The 14,717-nt window shown below is 40.9% G+C and overlaps 1 protein-coding gene across 1 annotated transcript in view; it reads right to left on the reverse strand.

The window, feature by feature from the left end:
- Positions 1 to 14,717, reverse strand: part of RRAS2 (RAS related 2) — a 44,041-nt gene that overhangs the window by 11,717 nt on the left and 17,607 nt on the right. The window contains exon 2 of the mRNA XM_032691871.1: positions 480 to 567. Coding sequence (XP_032547762.1) covers positions 480 to 567 — 88 coding nt within the window. The remainder of the gene's footprint in view (positions 1 to 479; positions 568 to 14,717) is intronic.

Raw genomic sequence — 14,717 nt, forward strand, 5'->3', positions numbered from 1 at the left:
ATGATGAGCTGAAACACCTGAAAACTTCTTAAAGATACAGCAGACGAGGTTTGGGAGGGTTTTTGGTTTGTCCTTAAAGAAATCACTGACAAGGGAGAACAGAAACTTTTAAAGTAAAGTGCTCATATTGCACTTGGGAGAGACAGCACACAACAGCCCAGAGATGTGTTTTTTCACTTTGCCATGTCACCCAGGTAACTATCAGGAGTTATATAAACTCTCCTAGTTTTGTGGGCACTACGGCTTCAAAGAATATCAAAGAGCGATCCTTACACATAGGGCAGAAGCACTTCAAACCCTGGGTGTCTCATCAATAAAACAAAGAGAGGCAGCTTTTATCAGCCACACACTTACATAAAAAAAACCCAAAACACATGCTGAGCTGTTGTTGAGCTGTAATTTCATTTGATGCCTGCAGATACAAACACAGGCACCGATGGCTCCAGTTTTTTAGACTGAACTTTAGCTGGGCTACTTACTGTCCAAGCGCGCAGCTCTCTCGTCTATCACACATTGCTTGGTGTAGGAGTCTTCAATCGTTGGGTCATAATCCGTAACAAAGTAGGACTGCAGGAAAGAAAACAAGTTTGTGTGTTAGACAAGCACATAAAAGGACACTTACCAAGGAAGATGCTAAAACTCTACGCTTGGCAGCTTAGGGAAGATTTGCGTGTTTATTCACGTACAACCATTTGACACTTTATCCAAAGATAGTTGGTAATGGCTTTCCTACTCCTAGTAAATGCTCATAAATCATAGAAATTACTAGCAGAGTCACTGAGTTTACTGGATTCCCACAGGATTTCTAGCATTTTCTAGACATTAGTGGTAGCTCCTGGAATTTCTCCGCAGGAATCCCTAGAAACTTAGTTACGAGAAACCTTAGAGCCCCTAGAAACTGAAAGTCTCTCGTAACTAAGTTTCTCTGAACTTCTAGTAGGGTTTAGAAGTTCTTTGGAATTCTCAAAAGTTTCCAGGATTTCTTCCCCCTGTTTCCAGAGTCAGTAATTTCTAGGAAGTGCCAGGATTTTCCCAGCTGTTTCTAGAACTCTCTAGCAGTCTTATAACAATTTTTAGCAACAGCTCCACGCAGCACAAGTGACACCTAGTTTGTTAGCTGAATAAAGTTTATTGGATCATTCTTGTTCCCAGGATTTATTTCCTGGTTTCAAATGACTTTAAGTCAACACAGCCTCCAGAAAGACAACCCCTGAAAGCAGAATAAGGCACAAAATGCCCGTGTTACCCACTGCTTGAGCACAAGGCTCCACCAGATACTGCCAGCCTGTTGCTTATCACCCAAACTGCAGAGCAAAGCGCATTCTGGTACATCTCTCTAGAGACTGAGTGACCTGGTATTGAATACTGGGGTAACAATGCCATCTGAAGACAAGTTTAGATTTCAAAGGATGAATTTTTAGCTTGCATGCAGTCATAGTTAAGTTATCTTCACCTAAAACTAAAGCATGTTGGCGTAACGAATCTGAACCCTGATCAAATTCCTTTCCCCCTGTGCTCCCAGCAGGCACTAAGGATGTGCACTACCCTGACTGTGCAGAACTGAAGGAGTACTACCTACATTTTTCAGTTCCATAAGCCAGTAAGGAATTAGGAATGTTTTGAAACTACATAATGGTTTGTAGGAACAAAAAAAGAGGACTTTGTTCTTGCATTAAGAAAATAGCACCAAACCCAGGATGTGTCTCCTTATTCATGTCAAAATTCACAGTTCTCACTGAAGCATCTTTCCCATTGCACAAATTCAAAGATACCAACAAGACATCACTCTGTTCCTCCAAACTTACCAAAGTCAACAGATTCGTGGCAGGGAAAACAAAAAGGGGGAAAAATAAGGAAGAACTGAAATCACAGTACCAGCCCACCAACCTTCTCCAGACACATCACTGTCAGTGCAAAATACAGTTAACTCTGTTCTTTGCAGATGGTTTATTAACGTGGCTTTGTTCTTGTCCAGTTTCAGTTTGGAGGTGCCCATGAGGGCTGACTGCAGTACGCTGTCCTGACTGCACCCAGCTGACCCCACCATTTGGACATGTCCACACTAAGGTTTCTAGTTCAACAGCATGGACCCGGGTTGCCCAGCAGAGCTCATCCACTGAGCTGCAGCTGCCTTACTGGGATAAACACATCACCAGTTGTAGCACACTCGGCCAGCTGTGTATACTATATATAACCTATGCTCACGTACCACAACCCTCATGCAGTTGGCCACAGGAAGAGTATGTACAGGTTGCTGTTCATCTATTCATTTAGATCTGGCACCACGCTGAAAAACTGCTGACCCCCACAGCAGAGACACTGAATAGCTCCTTTGCATTTTGAGTAGACACCAGTAAACTGTCCTCTCAGGATACACCTACACAGCAGTCTCAGTCGCTTTGCACCCAGACTAAGCAATCTCCCACAACACCACCCACACAAAACCAACCAACCAAACAAAAAAACCCAAACAACTCTCCACCCCGCCAAAAAAAATTCAAACAAGCCAACAGGCATGGGATCCTAAACACAGCACCCAAACTTCAGGATTCCCAGGAAAAGTGCCTATCTGTAGGCAGCAGAACATCTCATCACAGAATAAGCCACCAGAAGATACTCTTCCAACTACGAGTCATCCCTTTACCTTGCTTCCGTGAAGACTGAAAGAGGAAAAAACCTCAGCCTTCAAAACTGTTCTTTTCTTTTGCCTGTATCCTTGGCTCAAATCGTGCTACCGAGGAGCTTAAGAACAGACTTTCTGAGGAATGAATTTACACAAACTATAAATTAGGTCTCAATTCTGTGGCCTTTAACAGTCTTCGAAAGATGGATGAGAAACTTATGTGAACATACAATTGTATAAATAAAATTATTTACAGACTCCGACTTTAGAAGGGACTATCACAAGGAAGGGAATTTAAGTCCCATGTTTGATTAAGAAAACAGAAAGTGATACTTATAAAAAAGCATTAGGTGACTAAAACATGGTGTCGTTCTCAGTATATCTGGAAATTCAGGGTTCTGATTTGGAAGATAAAGCATGTACTCTGAAGTTACTCCTTGTCCCCCTTCAGCTTCAGCTTTCATTTTTCTATCATGCAGAATTCAAAGTTACTGTCTGAACCTTTACATCTATAAAACAGTAAAGTATGCCAGGTTTTAAATAAAAGGAAGAATTTGGAATCAATTTTTTTTACTCTCACAAACCAGTATTAGAACACCTAAAGCAGCAAGTTTATATCCAACAAGGGCAATGTTTTTCACTAACAGAGTTCAGAAAAAGAAAACCATAATAATCTCAGAGGAATGCTTCTTATTTTCCTCATTATCTGTCCAAGGGCCAAGAACTACAGCATATTCTGTAATCTCCAGGGCATTTCTATGATTCCCTCCACCCCTTTTAGTTTGCTGTTTTGTTTTTTTTTTTTAATAAAAAAACCCAAATCACTACACACAAAGCAAGAATGCCAGACTAAGTACAGAGACATGGAACGTGGTTCCTCCCTCAAAAAAGGAAACAAGATTAAGTTGCCCTGATCCAGCATCAGCCACATCTCAAATTCACAATGAGCAGATGTCAGAGCTCCCCCATTTAACAACTGCTCTTACAAGCATTTTCTTCCCTCCCATGGAGCTGCATTGCCAAATCTGCTGTCACAGCCACTACAGGAGAGGTTTGCAAGGCAATTAGTGTTGTGGTTTACCTGCAGGCACTGGACAAGACTCATGTGCCTGAAACAGCTGCTGGTTTTGAAAGACTTGCATTGGGACCATGTGCCACAGGACACATGACAACCACAGCTTGCAGGCCTTGTGCAGTCAGGGTTGATTTACAAAAATTAGATGTAGCAGACACAGTATTTATCAATTTGAGCAGAATGGACCTTACTGCTGCTGTTCAAGCCGTGTTTAAAAACTAAGGAATGGCAGAGCATATCCTGAAACATTCCATGAGGCCATACATTTACTCCTGACTGCCATCCTGCAGCAGTGGCAAGGTGCCTGCACACCCAGCAAGCCCAACACCAGCATAAGTAGCTCTGAAGAGGTCAAGGAGTTTGTGGCAGAACCGCTTAAAAGACTAACGGGAGCACAATTCCAGCAGACACAAACCACTGACAACCTACTGGTTTTAAACTGACGCCAAGTCCAGACAAACTAGAGGAGCAAGCACACGCCAGAGTGTTGGATTACTCGGGCCTGCCTACTGCTGTCTGCTTTATGAAGGCTGTATGTGCAAGTCTTAACACCTCAGAGCAGTCACCCTGCTAAACTACAGCAATACTGGAAGGCTGAAGCAGGTGTCTGGGATGGCAGCTGGTACAGAACACACCACACCATCCTTACAGACCAGGTTGTCAAATCTACTCTTCTAGGAGCAGTTGAGTCTCTATACGAGACGGAGGAGCCACGATTCATTCAGCTGGCTCCACTGCAGTTGGCCACTGCCTGCAGGAAATAATTAGAAGCAGCTAAATTTCTTCAAAGAAGATAGTAACTTGAACACACTCCTCTGTTACACCACTCCCTTAATCACTAGCGAAAATCAAGGCTCTTTCCACCCATCTCCTAGAAGGGAAACGAGAAGTCAAACCCAGTAGTCTCATCAACCATTCAATTTACCCAAAATATTACGCAACAGGTTTTCTAGGTTTTCTCTTTCTAAGACTGCTGAGGCAATCAAGTCCAGAGATGGGAAAGCCTGCTGCCAAGGACACAAGTCCTTTTGCAGAGGGGAAAAAAACAGAACAAAGCTCCATCTCTACACTACCTACATCACTTATAGTTGGGCAATCCACCACCAAAATCCCTTCCTATACACACACTTATCTTAAAATGCTTTTCACACAATCTCCTGGCCTTTGCAGAAGTTTCTACTTGCAGTGCATAGAAGCAATAACACTACTATACAGATTACTGCTCTAGCAGTCTTTCTCCATTTAAGGTAACAGTAATCCCTAAATCATTGTTTCAATCACTCAAGTCTTTTGGTAAGGAGAACATGTGAAAACCTGCTCTCAGTTTATCATCTTCCCCCTTTTTATGCTGCCTTTAATGCACATAGAGAAATTCCCCCATTAGCTGGACTTGCTTACAAGCTCAAGTCCTGCTCCATATATTAATAAAAACAACTAAGTAAAGACACCCCAGTGCTGATTCACAGATTTTATGCACCTTTTCTGATTTACTCTTCATAAAGTAATCAACAGTCCACAATTCAAAAACCCATAGGACTACTTTCTTTTGCACTTTTATGTTTTAAGGGGGGGAAAGAAGTAGGATGCCATGAATGGGAGGCTGCTCTAAGCTGCAGTCCAGAGGTTGGCTGCATAACATTCTTCCCTTTATCTTTACACAAAGCTTGAAGGACATGCAATGAAGGGCAGCCTAGCAGTGAAAGTTAAAGGAGTGGTACATGCCAAAATATATATTCATCCTTGCTGTCTCTATAATCTCCAACTGTATTTACTAAACACACAAATAATGTTTCAAAGAGCCACTGGTTGCTTATTTAAATTTTTTCCACATGTTTAAGGTTTTGATTCCAACCCAGTGAAGGCAAGGAAATAGAAGGGTTTCCACCCTCCAGCTGAAGTTACAGACCAGCTCTGGATTTAAATAAGCATCTACAATTTGAGCATTGCAAATAGCCCAGAAATCCTTCCCACCTATAATTTGTATGCTAGAACTTAAAACAAACATGTTGGTCAATGCTACACACCAAAGCTTCAACTTTATAGACTTGAGTACATTCCTAAATAACCAAAATATAGGATCCCAAGACATCTCCTAGGCTGTGCTACTTGACAGAGTGTTTCTTTTGGCGGTTTCTCCTGCGACTACCTTTTGCAGTATCATCTCTTCTCTAGGTTTTACCTCATTTCCCCTGCACTTCACCAAGAACATGTCTGCACTTGACCCACTCACCCAAGCTGAAGCTCAGTTCACTACCTGCAGTGGCACATCTTCACCATGGGCATAGAACAAATAACAGTATCGGCTACAGCCCTATCACACACCACATAACATCAGAAATACTTAACCCAGAAAAAGACAAGAACCTGACCAAGTTCCCTTCATTTAAATGGGTATTGCTGGCTATCATTCCAATTGATGAAGTCAGCGTTATAGTTTAAGACCAGAACACTTGTACTCTGGCCAGTTAGTAGGGCCATAAATTAAGATATTTCTGATTGGGGTACTTGTCTACACTGTAACAACTTTCTCAGACCACGAATTAAGATCTGACTGCATATATCGGTTTGCAATCTTCACTGCTTTGCCACCCATGAAATCTTCAGCCTCTGCCTTCAACCCTTCCACCTAGGAGGAGTGGCACAGCAGCCAAGTCTATACTAATGTGACCCCAGTGTCACACTGTGCCCTCCCCTCCAGGTTGCAGAGGAGGGGACTGTTTCTAGGAGTTTTAATCTACATTCCTGTCCCAAAGGAGCAAACAGACAGGTTCTCTGTCACCACAGACATGTTCCTAGAGGAAAAGTGGCAGTAACCTGTCACCTTGCTGAAGCACTACACTGGCCCTGGTCCAGAGCTAACCTGCCCAGCAGAAGGGGTAATTAGGCAAAGCAGTGACTCAGGCCTCAGTACCTCAAAAGATTAAAAGAATCACCTCCTTTCACAGCACAAAAGAGGCTCTTTAATTTCTTCAGAATATTTGAGTTGGTTGGCTAGAAAACAAGGAAAACACACAGGAAAAAACTTTAACGGACTTCTGGAAGCAAACATAAACCTAGACTGCATTCCAGAATAAGGGAACAGACAAAGCAAAACACACAAATTTAGCATTTTGCAGAGCCCCATGTACTTGGGTCACAGAAAAAAATAAACAAAGAGCACACCACTGATCAGAGAGTCCCTGACAAGCCTGTTCCAATACTTAACATACACCTCTCCAAGGGCAGGTGGTTCACTAGGACCCGATATTTCTAGACAGGTCTAACTGGTTGTTGCTGGGGAAGCAGGAGGTGGATGCTGTTGGGGTTGATGACTGGAAGTGTCACCTCTGCAAAGGTTTTGTGCAGTGCCCAAGCCAGTACCAGAAGAAGACTGCAGGAGCTACCCACAGCAACCCAGCACGATTTCAAGCAGAAGAGCTCAAGATGGCATTTAGACTGCTTTCCTGCCATAAACAGTCACACTTTATAGAATGAGATGAAGCATTTTGGTGTTGAACACTGCAGAAAATAGCAGAGCAAATGTCTAGAATTGTGCTGATAAAGACCAGACTGAAGAAATAATGATTAAACCTCTGGCTCATACTACAGAAGGCCAGGTGTATCATGCTCCAATCATCCATATTCCTACGAATCTTAAAGAGTTCTTTTTTCTTTTAATTACACAAACAGTAAGAACATCCATTCCTTTCTTCCCAAAAATATAAATTGAAAGATAGTCAGCTTGCAAGTAATCAGTGATGCTTCCCTCAATTTACACTACTTCCCACTGTTCTAATGTATACTGCTAGCGTTGTTATGGCTATCCAGGGAAACAGATGTCATTTGTCACTACAACTACTGCCATTATCCAGTGATGTGAAGCACTTAATTTCATGAACAGTGAAAACTGAGACACAAAGAGAGAAGAGCATTAAACTGAAAAAAGTTATAGTGAAAGACAGATGACGTGAGCCATGTACAAGCTAAATCCTTTGGAAATTCATACACAGGTTGAAAAGTTTTTATTTGTTCCTGAAGAACTAGCAATACATATACATGTAATACTGAACTTGATGATTAAGTACATGCTTAATCAAATCTTAACGGTTCTGTTAAAGAACAAAAGCATAATGGAAAATGCAAAGTTCTTGAATAATCCATGGCAGAGTGTATCCATTAAATTGCCCCCCCTGCCAACATACAGTTCAAAGACAGAAGAGATAGTAGAATATAAAAATAAACACCTGCTTTGGTTAAGTATAGGTAAGTTTTCTCCTTAGCTTTTGACAATCCTTGCATTGCATGAAAAAGTTGTGCTTGGTCTGTAAACACTGAAAGTGTGAGTTAGGCAGATTATATGGCCACATACTCTTCTGTCTCTCCCTCTCCCCTTCCCTGTCCTTCCATAGACACTGATCATGGAGTGAGCACATCAGAAAAAGAAAACTACCAAGAAAACTGTGTTCAGTGTATGGGCACATTTAATGCACTTAGCTAAATATAACACAGCTCTTTTCTGGACTTTGTTCTACGCACTACTCAAAGTACCTAAAAACAAAACTAGCTTTGCTTCCCTCACAGGTGTGGGGAAACATGAGCTAGAATGGGGGGAGCAAGGGGAGAAAAGATATGGAGGGTAAAGTGTCTTCAAGCTGAAGATTAACACAGATATCTAATTCTGTCTATGCGCCTGTAGTTTTTACATTTCCTAAATGAACACTTGAATTCTGCATCCATAAACGCGCTCATTTCCAATGCTGTTTCTCCAGACAGCCATATGCTAGGAAGTTTCAGATTTCATCCCTGGTTCAGCAGGACTGACTTGTGTCACAGATTTAAGAACCCTGTTGGTTCTGGATCATCGACTCATTCTGCAGGAGTAAGTCTGCAGTGGACCAAGACTCCTCAATATGAAAGACTAAAATCAAACTGACTTTTGTGCACTGACAGGGAACATTCACCAACTCTTACATCTTTCAACATGCCTAAAAAACTGTCTGCTAAGTTTTGCCATTCCCCTAATTGCTACTTATAATAAAGAAGCTTTACCTTCCCCAACCCCACTTAGGGTGCAGAAGCACAGGAAACAATTTCCCTTTTTTTCCCCTCAAACCTGGGACCCCAGGCATGGCTGGCAAAACAACTTGGGTTTTATAGATTGAAATCTGGAGTGTGACTCCTAAACAGATAATTACAAGATTCAGTGAAAAAAACCCCCAAACCCTAAGAATAAACCCAGAGAGGGCAGACTCGCTTGGGGAAAAGAAAGTGTCTTTGAAACATAACTAAGGCAGCCTCTCAGTGCATGTTCAAATCAGAGAGGTTTAAAGAATACTCATTAAATCTACTTTGCTGAAAAGTTACATGCCTTTTCGCTAACATCCTGCCAAGCTTAAACACACCATTAGGGTAATCCTTTTAAAGAGATAATACACACCAATTTGATGACTTAAATGTCTTTTCCAATCTAAAGGACTCTATGATTCCAATTACGGGCAGAGTGGGTACTGGTTACATGAACATAACACGAATACTGATGAGAGTAGGTTTTCTTTTAATATATATTTTGCAATGCATGTGAACACCTTTTAAAATATTAACTTCCTAAAAAAACAGCAGATTGCTACTTTTTTAAAACAGTTTTCACCTTTTAAACTCAATCTGCACTTCTGCTTACGTCTCTTTTCAGTTCCCAGCTTACAGCTCTCCCCACGGTACAGCAATTCAGTATTAGCAGCTCACCCAGCCTGCGAACATTTCCCTCCAATTAATAATTCTCAAATGTCTCAAAAATCAAACCACACCAAACGCCAAGTACACTCACACAGAGACCTGTTTTAGGCAATACACGCACTAAACTTTGGCCTCTTGAATACTTCCTGGTGGTGCAGTTTTCATGACTCAAGATCAGAGAATGTACACTTTCACTGTCTGTGAAGACTTCTTTGTAATGCCTTGAATTAATGTCTTTTAATGCCAGTAAGCACCTACAAAATTCTTTGAAGGCAGCTATGCAATTTCTCAAGTCGAAACACGTCTGACTGTAAAACATTCTATACTGCAAGCATAGATGAGTCTTGATTTAATTTAATTTCATTTTTGCTTCACAGTAAGTATGTGCAGGAACTATGAACACACCAAGTACTTCATCCTCCTGATCTTAGCCACTTGTAATTCAAGGAATGTTTAAAATATTTGTGACATGTTATCTTTTCATCCATAAAGGTTTATCAGGTTTAAGCAGTTTTCAACCTAGCAGCCCACATGAGCTCTTCACAATGAAGTCAAGTTTTTATCTCAAGAAGCCAGTGATATTTTTGAAAAAGTACATGTCCGATTTTAGGACTTCGTATTACCAGCTAATGGGGACTTTAGCTGTAGGAGAAAAGAAAGTAAGGTTGCTCAAAAAAAATCTCCTGGTGAGGCAGAAGTTATAGAACACCTTTTCTCCTACACATGAAATCATGAGGATGCCCCAAGATATACAGTGTAATGCAAGAGATTTTGGTTCATAAACTTTAGTACCTTAACAGGAGAAGACGACTTACAGTTAATTAAAATAGCTCTTCAGTAACTTAGACCTAACTTAAAACAGTCAGCAACAGCCTTCAGGTGAGCAGCTCTGAGGAGATCCATATTTAGGGCATTTACAGTCTACTAAGAAAGAAGCCACTTCATAACTCCTTGAGTAACACACAAAAACCTGAAACACAGACCAAAAAAGCTCATTCTGTGGCCAAAAAACCTCTTGAGGAGAGTGTAAGTATTCACATCAACTCAGAACCTTTTAAACAGGTTCAAGTTGCAAACAAATTGCTTGTTAATTAGACTTTTCAGATTGTCTAGCTTAGGTTATGGACATCTGGAGCCATACAATTACATTAATGTAGTAACAAGTTCTTCTAGCCCAACAAGCCAGTAAAACAAAGCTGCACTCCAGCAACTCTTAACTCTTATTTCACATTTTAAGTAGCTGAAAATGTTTGATCTCTGGGACTCCACAGTAAGCTAAGATCAAAAATTTCTGAAGTTAATGTCTATCCTATTCTGAAAGTAGGAACTAAAGATCCATTCTAGATAGTAAGAGCATTTTCCTAGCCTTTTATTACATCTCAGATCTCTACAAAGCCAGGTGCTGTTGTCAGTTGTGTAGGTTTGTAACAGCTCAGAAACAGATGTGGGCTTGGACCACAGTTCATCAGAAAGAGTCAGGTAGAAAACCTGAGGAAGGCAAATTCTCAACATTCTTCATCTTAAAACATTTTTTTAACATGGTGATAACAGTCAGGTTAACTAGCCCATTACACCCAGAGCCTATGGTTTTCTAGAATGAGTCAAGTTAGGATTAAATATTTCTATGCTAGTATTTTACTGTACAGTTAAACTACAGCAACTTCCTGCTAATGGAAGAGGGAGGTTTTATCATCACCAGTTCTGGCATTCCACAATTACTCCCTGCTGCCCTCAGGACTATCAAGAGATCAGACAGTTCAAATTACCAGCCAAAAATTAAAGAAGTCTCTCTCCTAAATACTAGCCATACAAACCACTTTTATATGTCCAGGTACTTCAATAAAGTTCATATCACTAGAAGATGCCTTTTCACCCAACTCTAATATATATAACTTTTTTAATACATAATTTGTGCACATTATATATAGATATATGTAGATATATATAAGTGCTGAACAGGGACTGAACTGAAAGAGTGAAAGCTTACATAAGTTTTAATCATACCACTTATTCTGTTAAAAAGAAAAAGAGACACAGAATCTATTAGCACACAGGCAATCAAAAGTTGAGATGACTCCTTCAGAGCCAGTAACAGATCTTATTTCCACTGCCAGATTATGGTAGGCATTGATAGCAATGCACTAGTTCCTGTCCTATAGGGGTTTTTTTCAATTACCAGTAAATTCCATGGAATTTCTGAACAGTAGCTTGGACAATATCCAACATAAAAACATTCAATTTCATTAGCAAAGTCTGGAGTGCTTTATTTTTCCAAGATCTGTTGACTGATCATTAGAAACTAATTATTTAGGAAAAGGTTATAAAACAGCACTTATATCTAATAAGAACTATTGCGTCAAGAAGATAAGCACAGCTCTAATAGCTTTATTTGCCCAAATTACATATTTATTCAACTCCAACCTTTTGGCCTTAGATTAGACTGTCTAGACTAAATTTGCAGACTACAGACAATTACCATTATCTTTAAGTTTTGAAAGTGTCATAAGCAGAAGCATCAGGAACGCTGAAACGACAGCTCTGTTATTTAGCCATCTATTTTCATTAGCAAGGCTAGTAATTACTAGCCTTCCCCACAAATCCTCACCCAACTAAGTAAAACATATAGCAGTTATCCTGGAGCATGACAATTTCAAATGATAATAATTCGTTGCCAACCCACGAAATAATGGACTTCTTGAAAGTGTGTTAATCATTCAGGAGTGCCAGCATCTGAAGTTTCATGATGCACATATTATAATGGTAAAATGTGCAGCAAAACCAATTAAAATGAAAACATACTGGGTAACCTCCCCTTCGAAAAGGGTGTCTGAACAGCTTGCAGGCGGCAAGCTATCAACAAGAAGTTCATGCTAAAAAACTACAACAGCAATAACATACTAAATGCACACTTCTAACACGGCAGTCTCTTAAGTTTTCCACACACCACAATGACAGGGCACGAAAGCCACAGCAAACCAGTCTGACCAACCCAAGCACACGAGTCCCACGCTGCAGTCCCACCCACCGCGGCAGCTCAGCAGCCAGGAGTACCCAGGTATTTTCGCACGTCCATATCAGTCACCACACTCTATTCTAAGATGAAAATGTGCTTTCCACGTCCAGAAACCATTTCTCAGAAGTTTGTGACTAAGCAGCAAAACCTCTGAAAGAAGGAGAATTTGTACTGGTCAATAAGTGGGGTTTTTTCCATGTGATCTGTACTTTCAGATTTGGCTGCTCCGAGCAGGGCCAGCACACAGGCTCCCACAGGGACCAGGAAGGAGAACAGAGCACCTATATGCCACTGACTCCCAAGTGCAGCAACAAGCTCTGTAACCTTAATGCCCCCTCCACAGAGTGGAGTTTTTCAAGAGGTTCACATTTCAGCATCAGATTTTTAACCCAGACACATCAAGGAGAAGCGCTCACAACCTTAATTTGGGATTTAGAGCCAAACAACGAAAAGCTTGAGAGTATTTTTTACCTTGTTTCTAACCTAAGGTGTCAGGTTAACCCACCTAATTGTGAGAGTGAAAAGGAAGGAAGAGGATCTCTTCCAAGGTACGGCAGGCTGCGTCAGCCTTTCCACGCTAGGGACAGTGTGTTCAGACCTTCCTGGCACACAAGCAGTCCCTTTGTTTTGTTCAACTGTTCAGGCGCAGTGTTCGACAGATCTGATTCCGACAGACGGGAAGAAAAAGAGCCCAGATTTGGTCATTGTCAACCGAACTTAGCAGAGCAATGTGGTGTTACCCCATCCGTGGAGCAACATTGAGAAATCCTAGCCCATCTCAGCAGAGAGTTACTAAACACAGATATTTCAGTGGTGCAGGTTGACCTGAAATCATGGGGAGGCATGATGGTCATCAAAAAGCACAAGCATTTTAAATAGAGGCTGTTCTCACAGATGTGGATGCTACCGCTTTGTAAGTAACGGTTCAAATTAATACCACTCTTTTCAAAATTCCAGGTTTCTGTAAGAACAAATATCAGAAATCAAATACACAGAGTGCAAAAAACCTGCAGTGTGGACTTGTTTAACTGAAACAAAGCTTCAGCTGGACAAAACACTTTGAAAAAAGTAATACTGAGTATTTTCCATCACAGATACCAGCAGAGTACAACGCTTTCCTTTCCAGATTAATCAGTGCTTGCAGGGAAGTTAAATCTTAATGTCCTTGAAGAATGTCTTCATAGACTCTCTCTCACTACCACCAGCAGCAGATTTCAAGATCAAAGGTTATTACTCCTTCCCATCTGACAACAGTGTAATTCAGCCTGGTTTTCTCATCAAGGGGTACATCGCATCAGGACTGTTTACAATAGGATATGTAGCACTTCATTTCTGACTTTTCAGAAGCAAAGCCATGTATATTGGAACTTCTACATTACAGACAGACAGCTGCAGTTCCTAGAAGAAATACATGAGATAACAGAGAATGTTTTATCCTAGACAGAAATAAACCCAAGAAATACCAAACAATCAGACTCATGCTTGGGAATGCTTAGAAATTACTGCTCTTTTTGTTGCATCAGTCCCACAAGTCAACCCAAATGTACTGTCCTGCGGTATCTCCAGCACCTGCATTTTATCTCCCTTTGAGGTCCATACCCATGCCTGTGCTACCCTGACATCCACAGCTCATGGCACAAGGTTGCTCACAATCAGTGAACTTGCTTTTAAATCAGCAAATCTGCAAACTACTACACAAAGTTTACGTGCAACCTAACATTTTCTGTGCGCCTCCCCCAGAATCCATACTCACGCTTAGCTGAAGAGCAAAAAATTGGGCAGTACCTATTTTACCCAAATTATTTTTACAGCCTTTACGAAGTCACATCAACATCAGAATTGCACAACAACCAAGAGGAAGATGGTCAGATGGCCCCCCCTTTTGCACCACCAAGCAAGTGGCTGCACACAGGCACACTCCAGCAGCGTGGTAGTCATGAAGCCAAGTCATTCACAACAGGAATATTTACTAGGGAGACTGACAGAAGCAAGTTCTTGAGTGGCATTATCCTCTCATTTAATCAAGACTTGAAAAGCACAATGTGACCAATATGGTTGCAACTTGCATATGAGGAAATGTGCACACAGTCAAATTCCAGGAACCAGAAACTACCAAGTGGTTTTACAGTTGCTAATCCTGACATGTAAGTAAGATTTCATTGCACAAAACTGGTAATAAGCACTATCTTGCTAAAATTAGCTTGTCAGCTTATCTATAGGGAATAGGGAGAGATCCTAAGGCCCTAGTAAGCACAATTAAATGCTCTTAAGCAGTGCCAGAATTTTCAGCCTCA

This window comes from Chiroxiphia lanceolata, chromosome 6 (genome assembly GCF_009829145.1).
Source record: "Chiroxiphia lanceolata isolate bChiLan1 chromosome 6, bChiLan1.pri, whole genome shotgun sequence".
Lineage (NCBI taxonomy): Eukaryota > Metazoa > Chordata > Aves > Passeriformes > Pipridae > Chiroxiphia > Chiroxiphia lanceolata.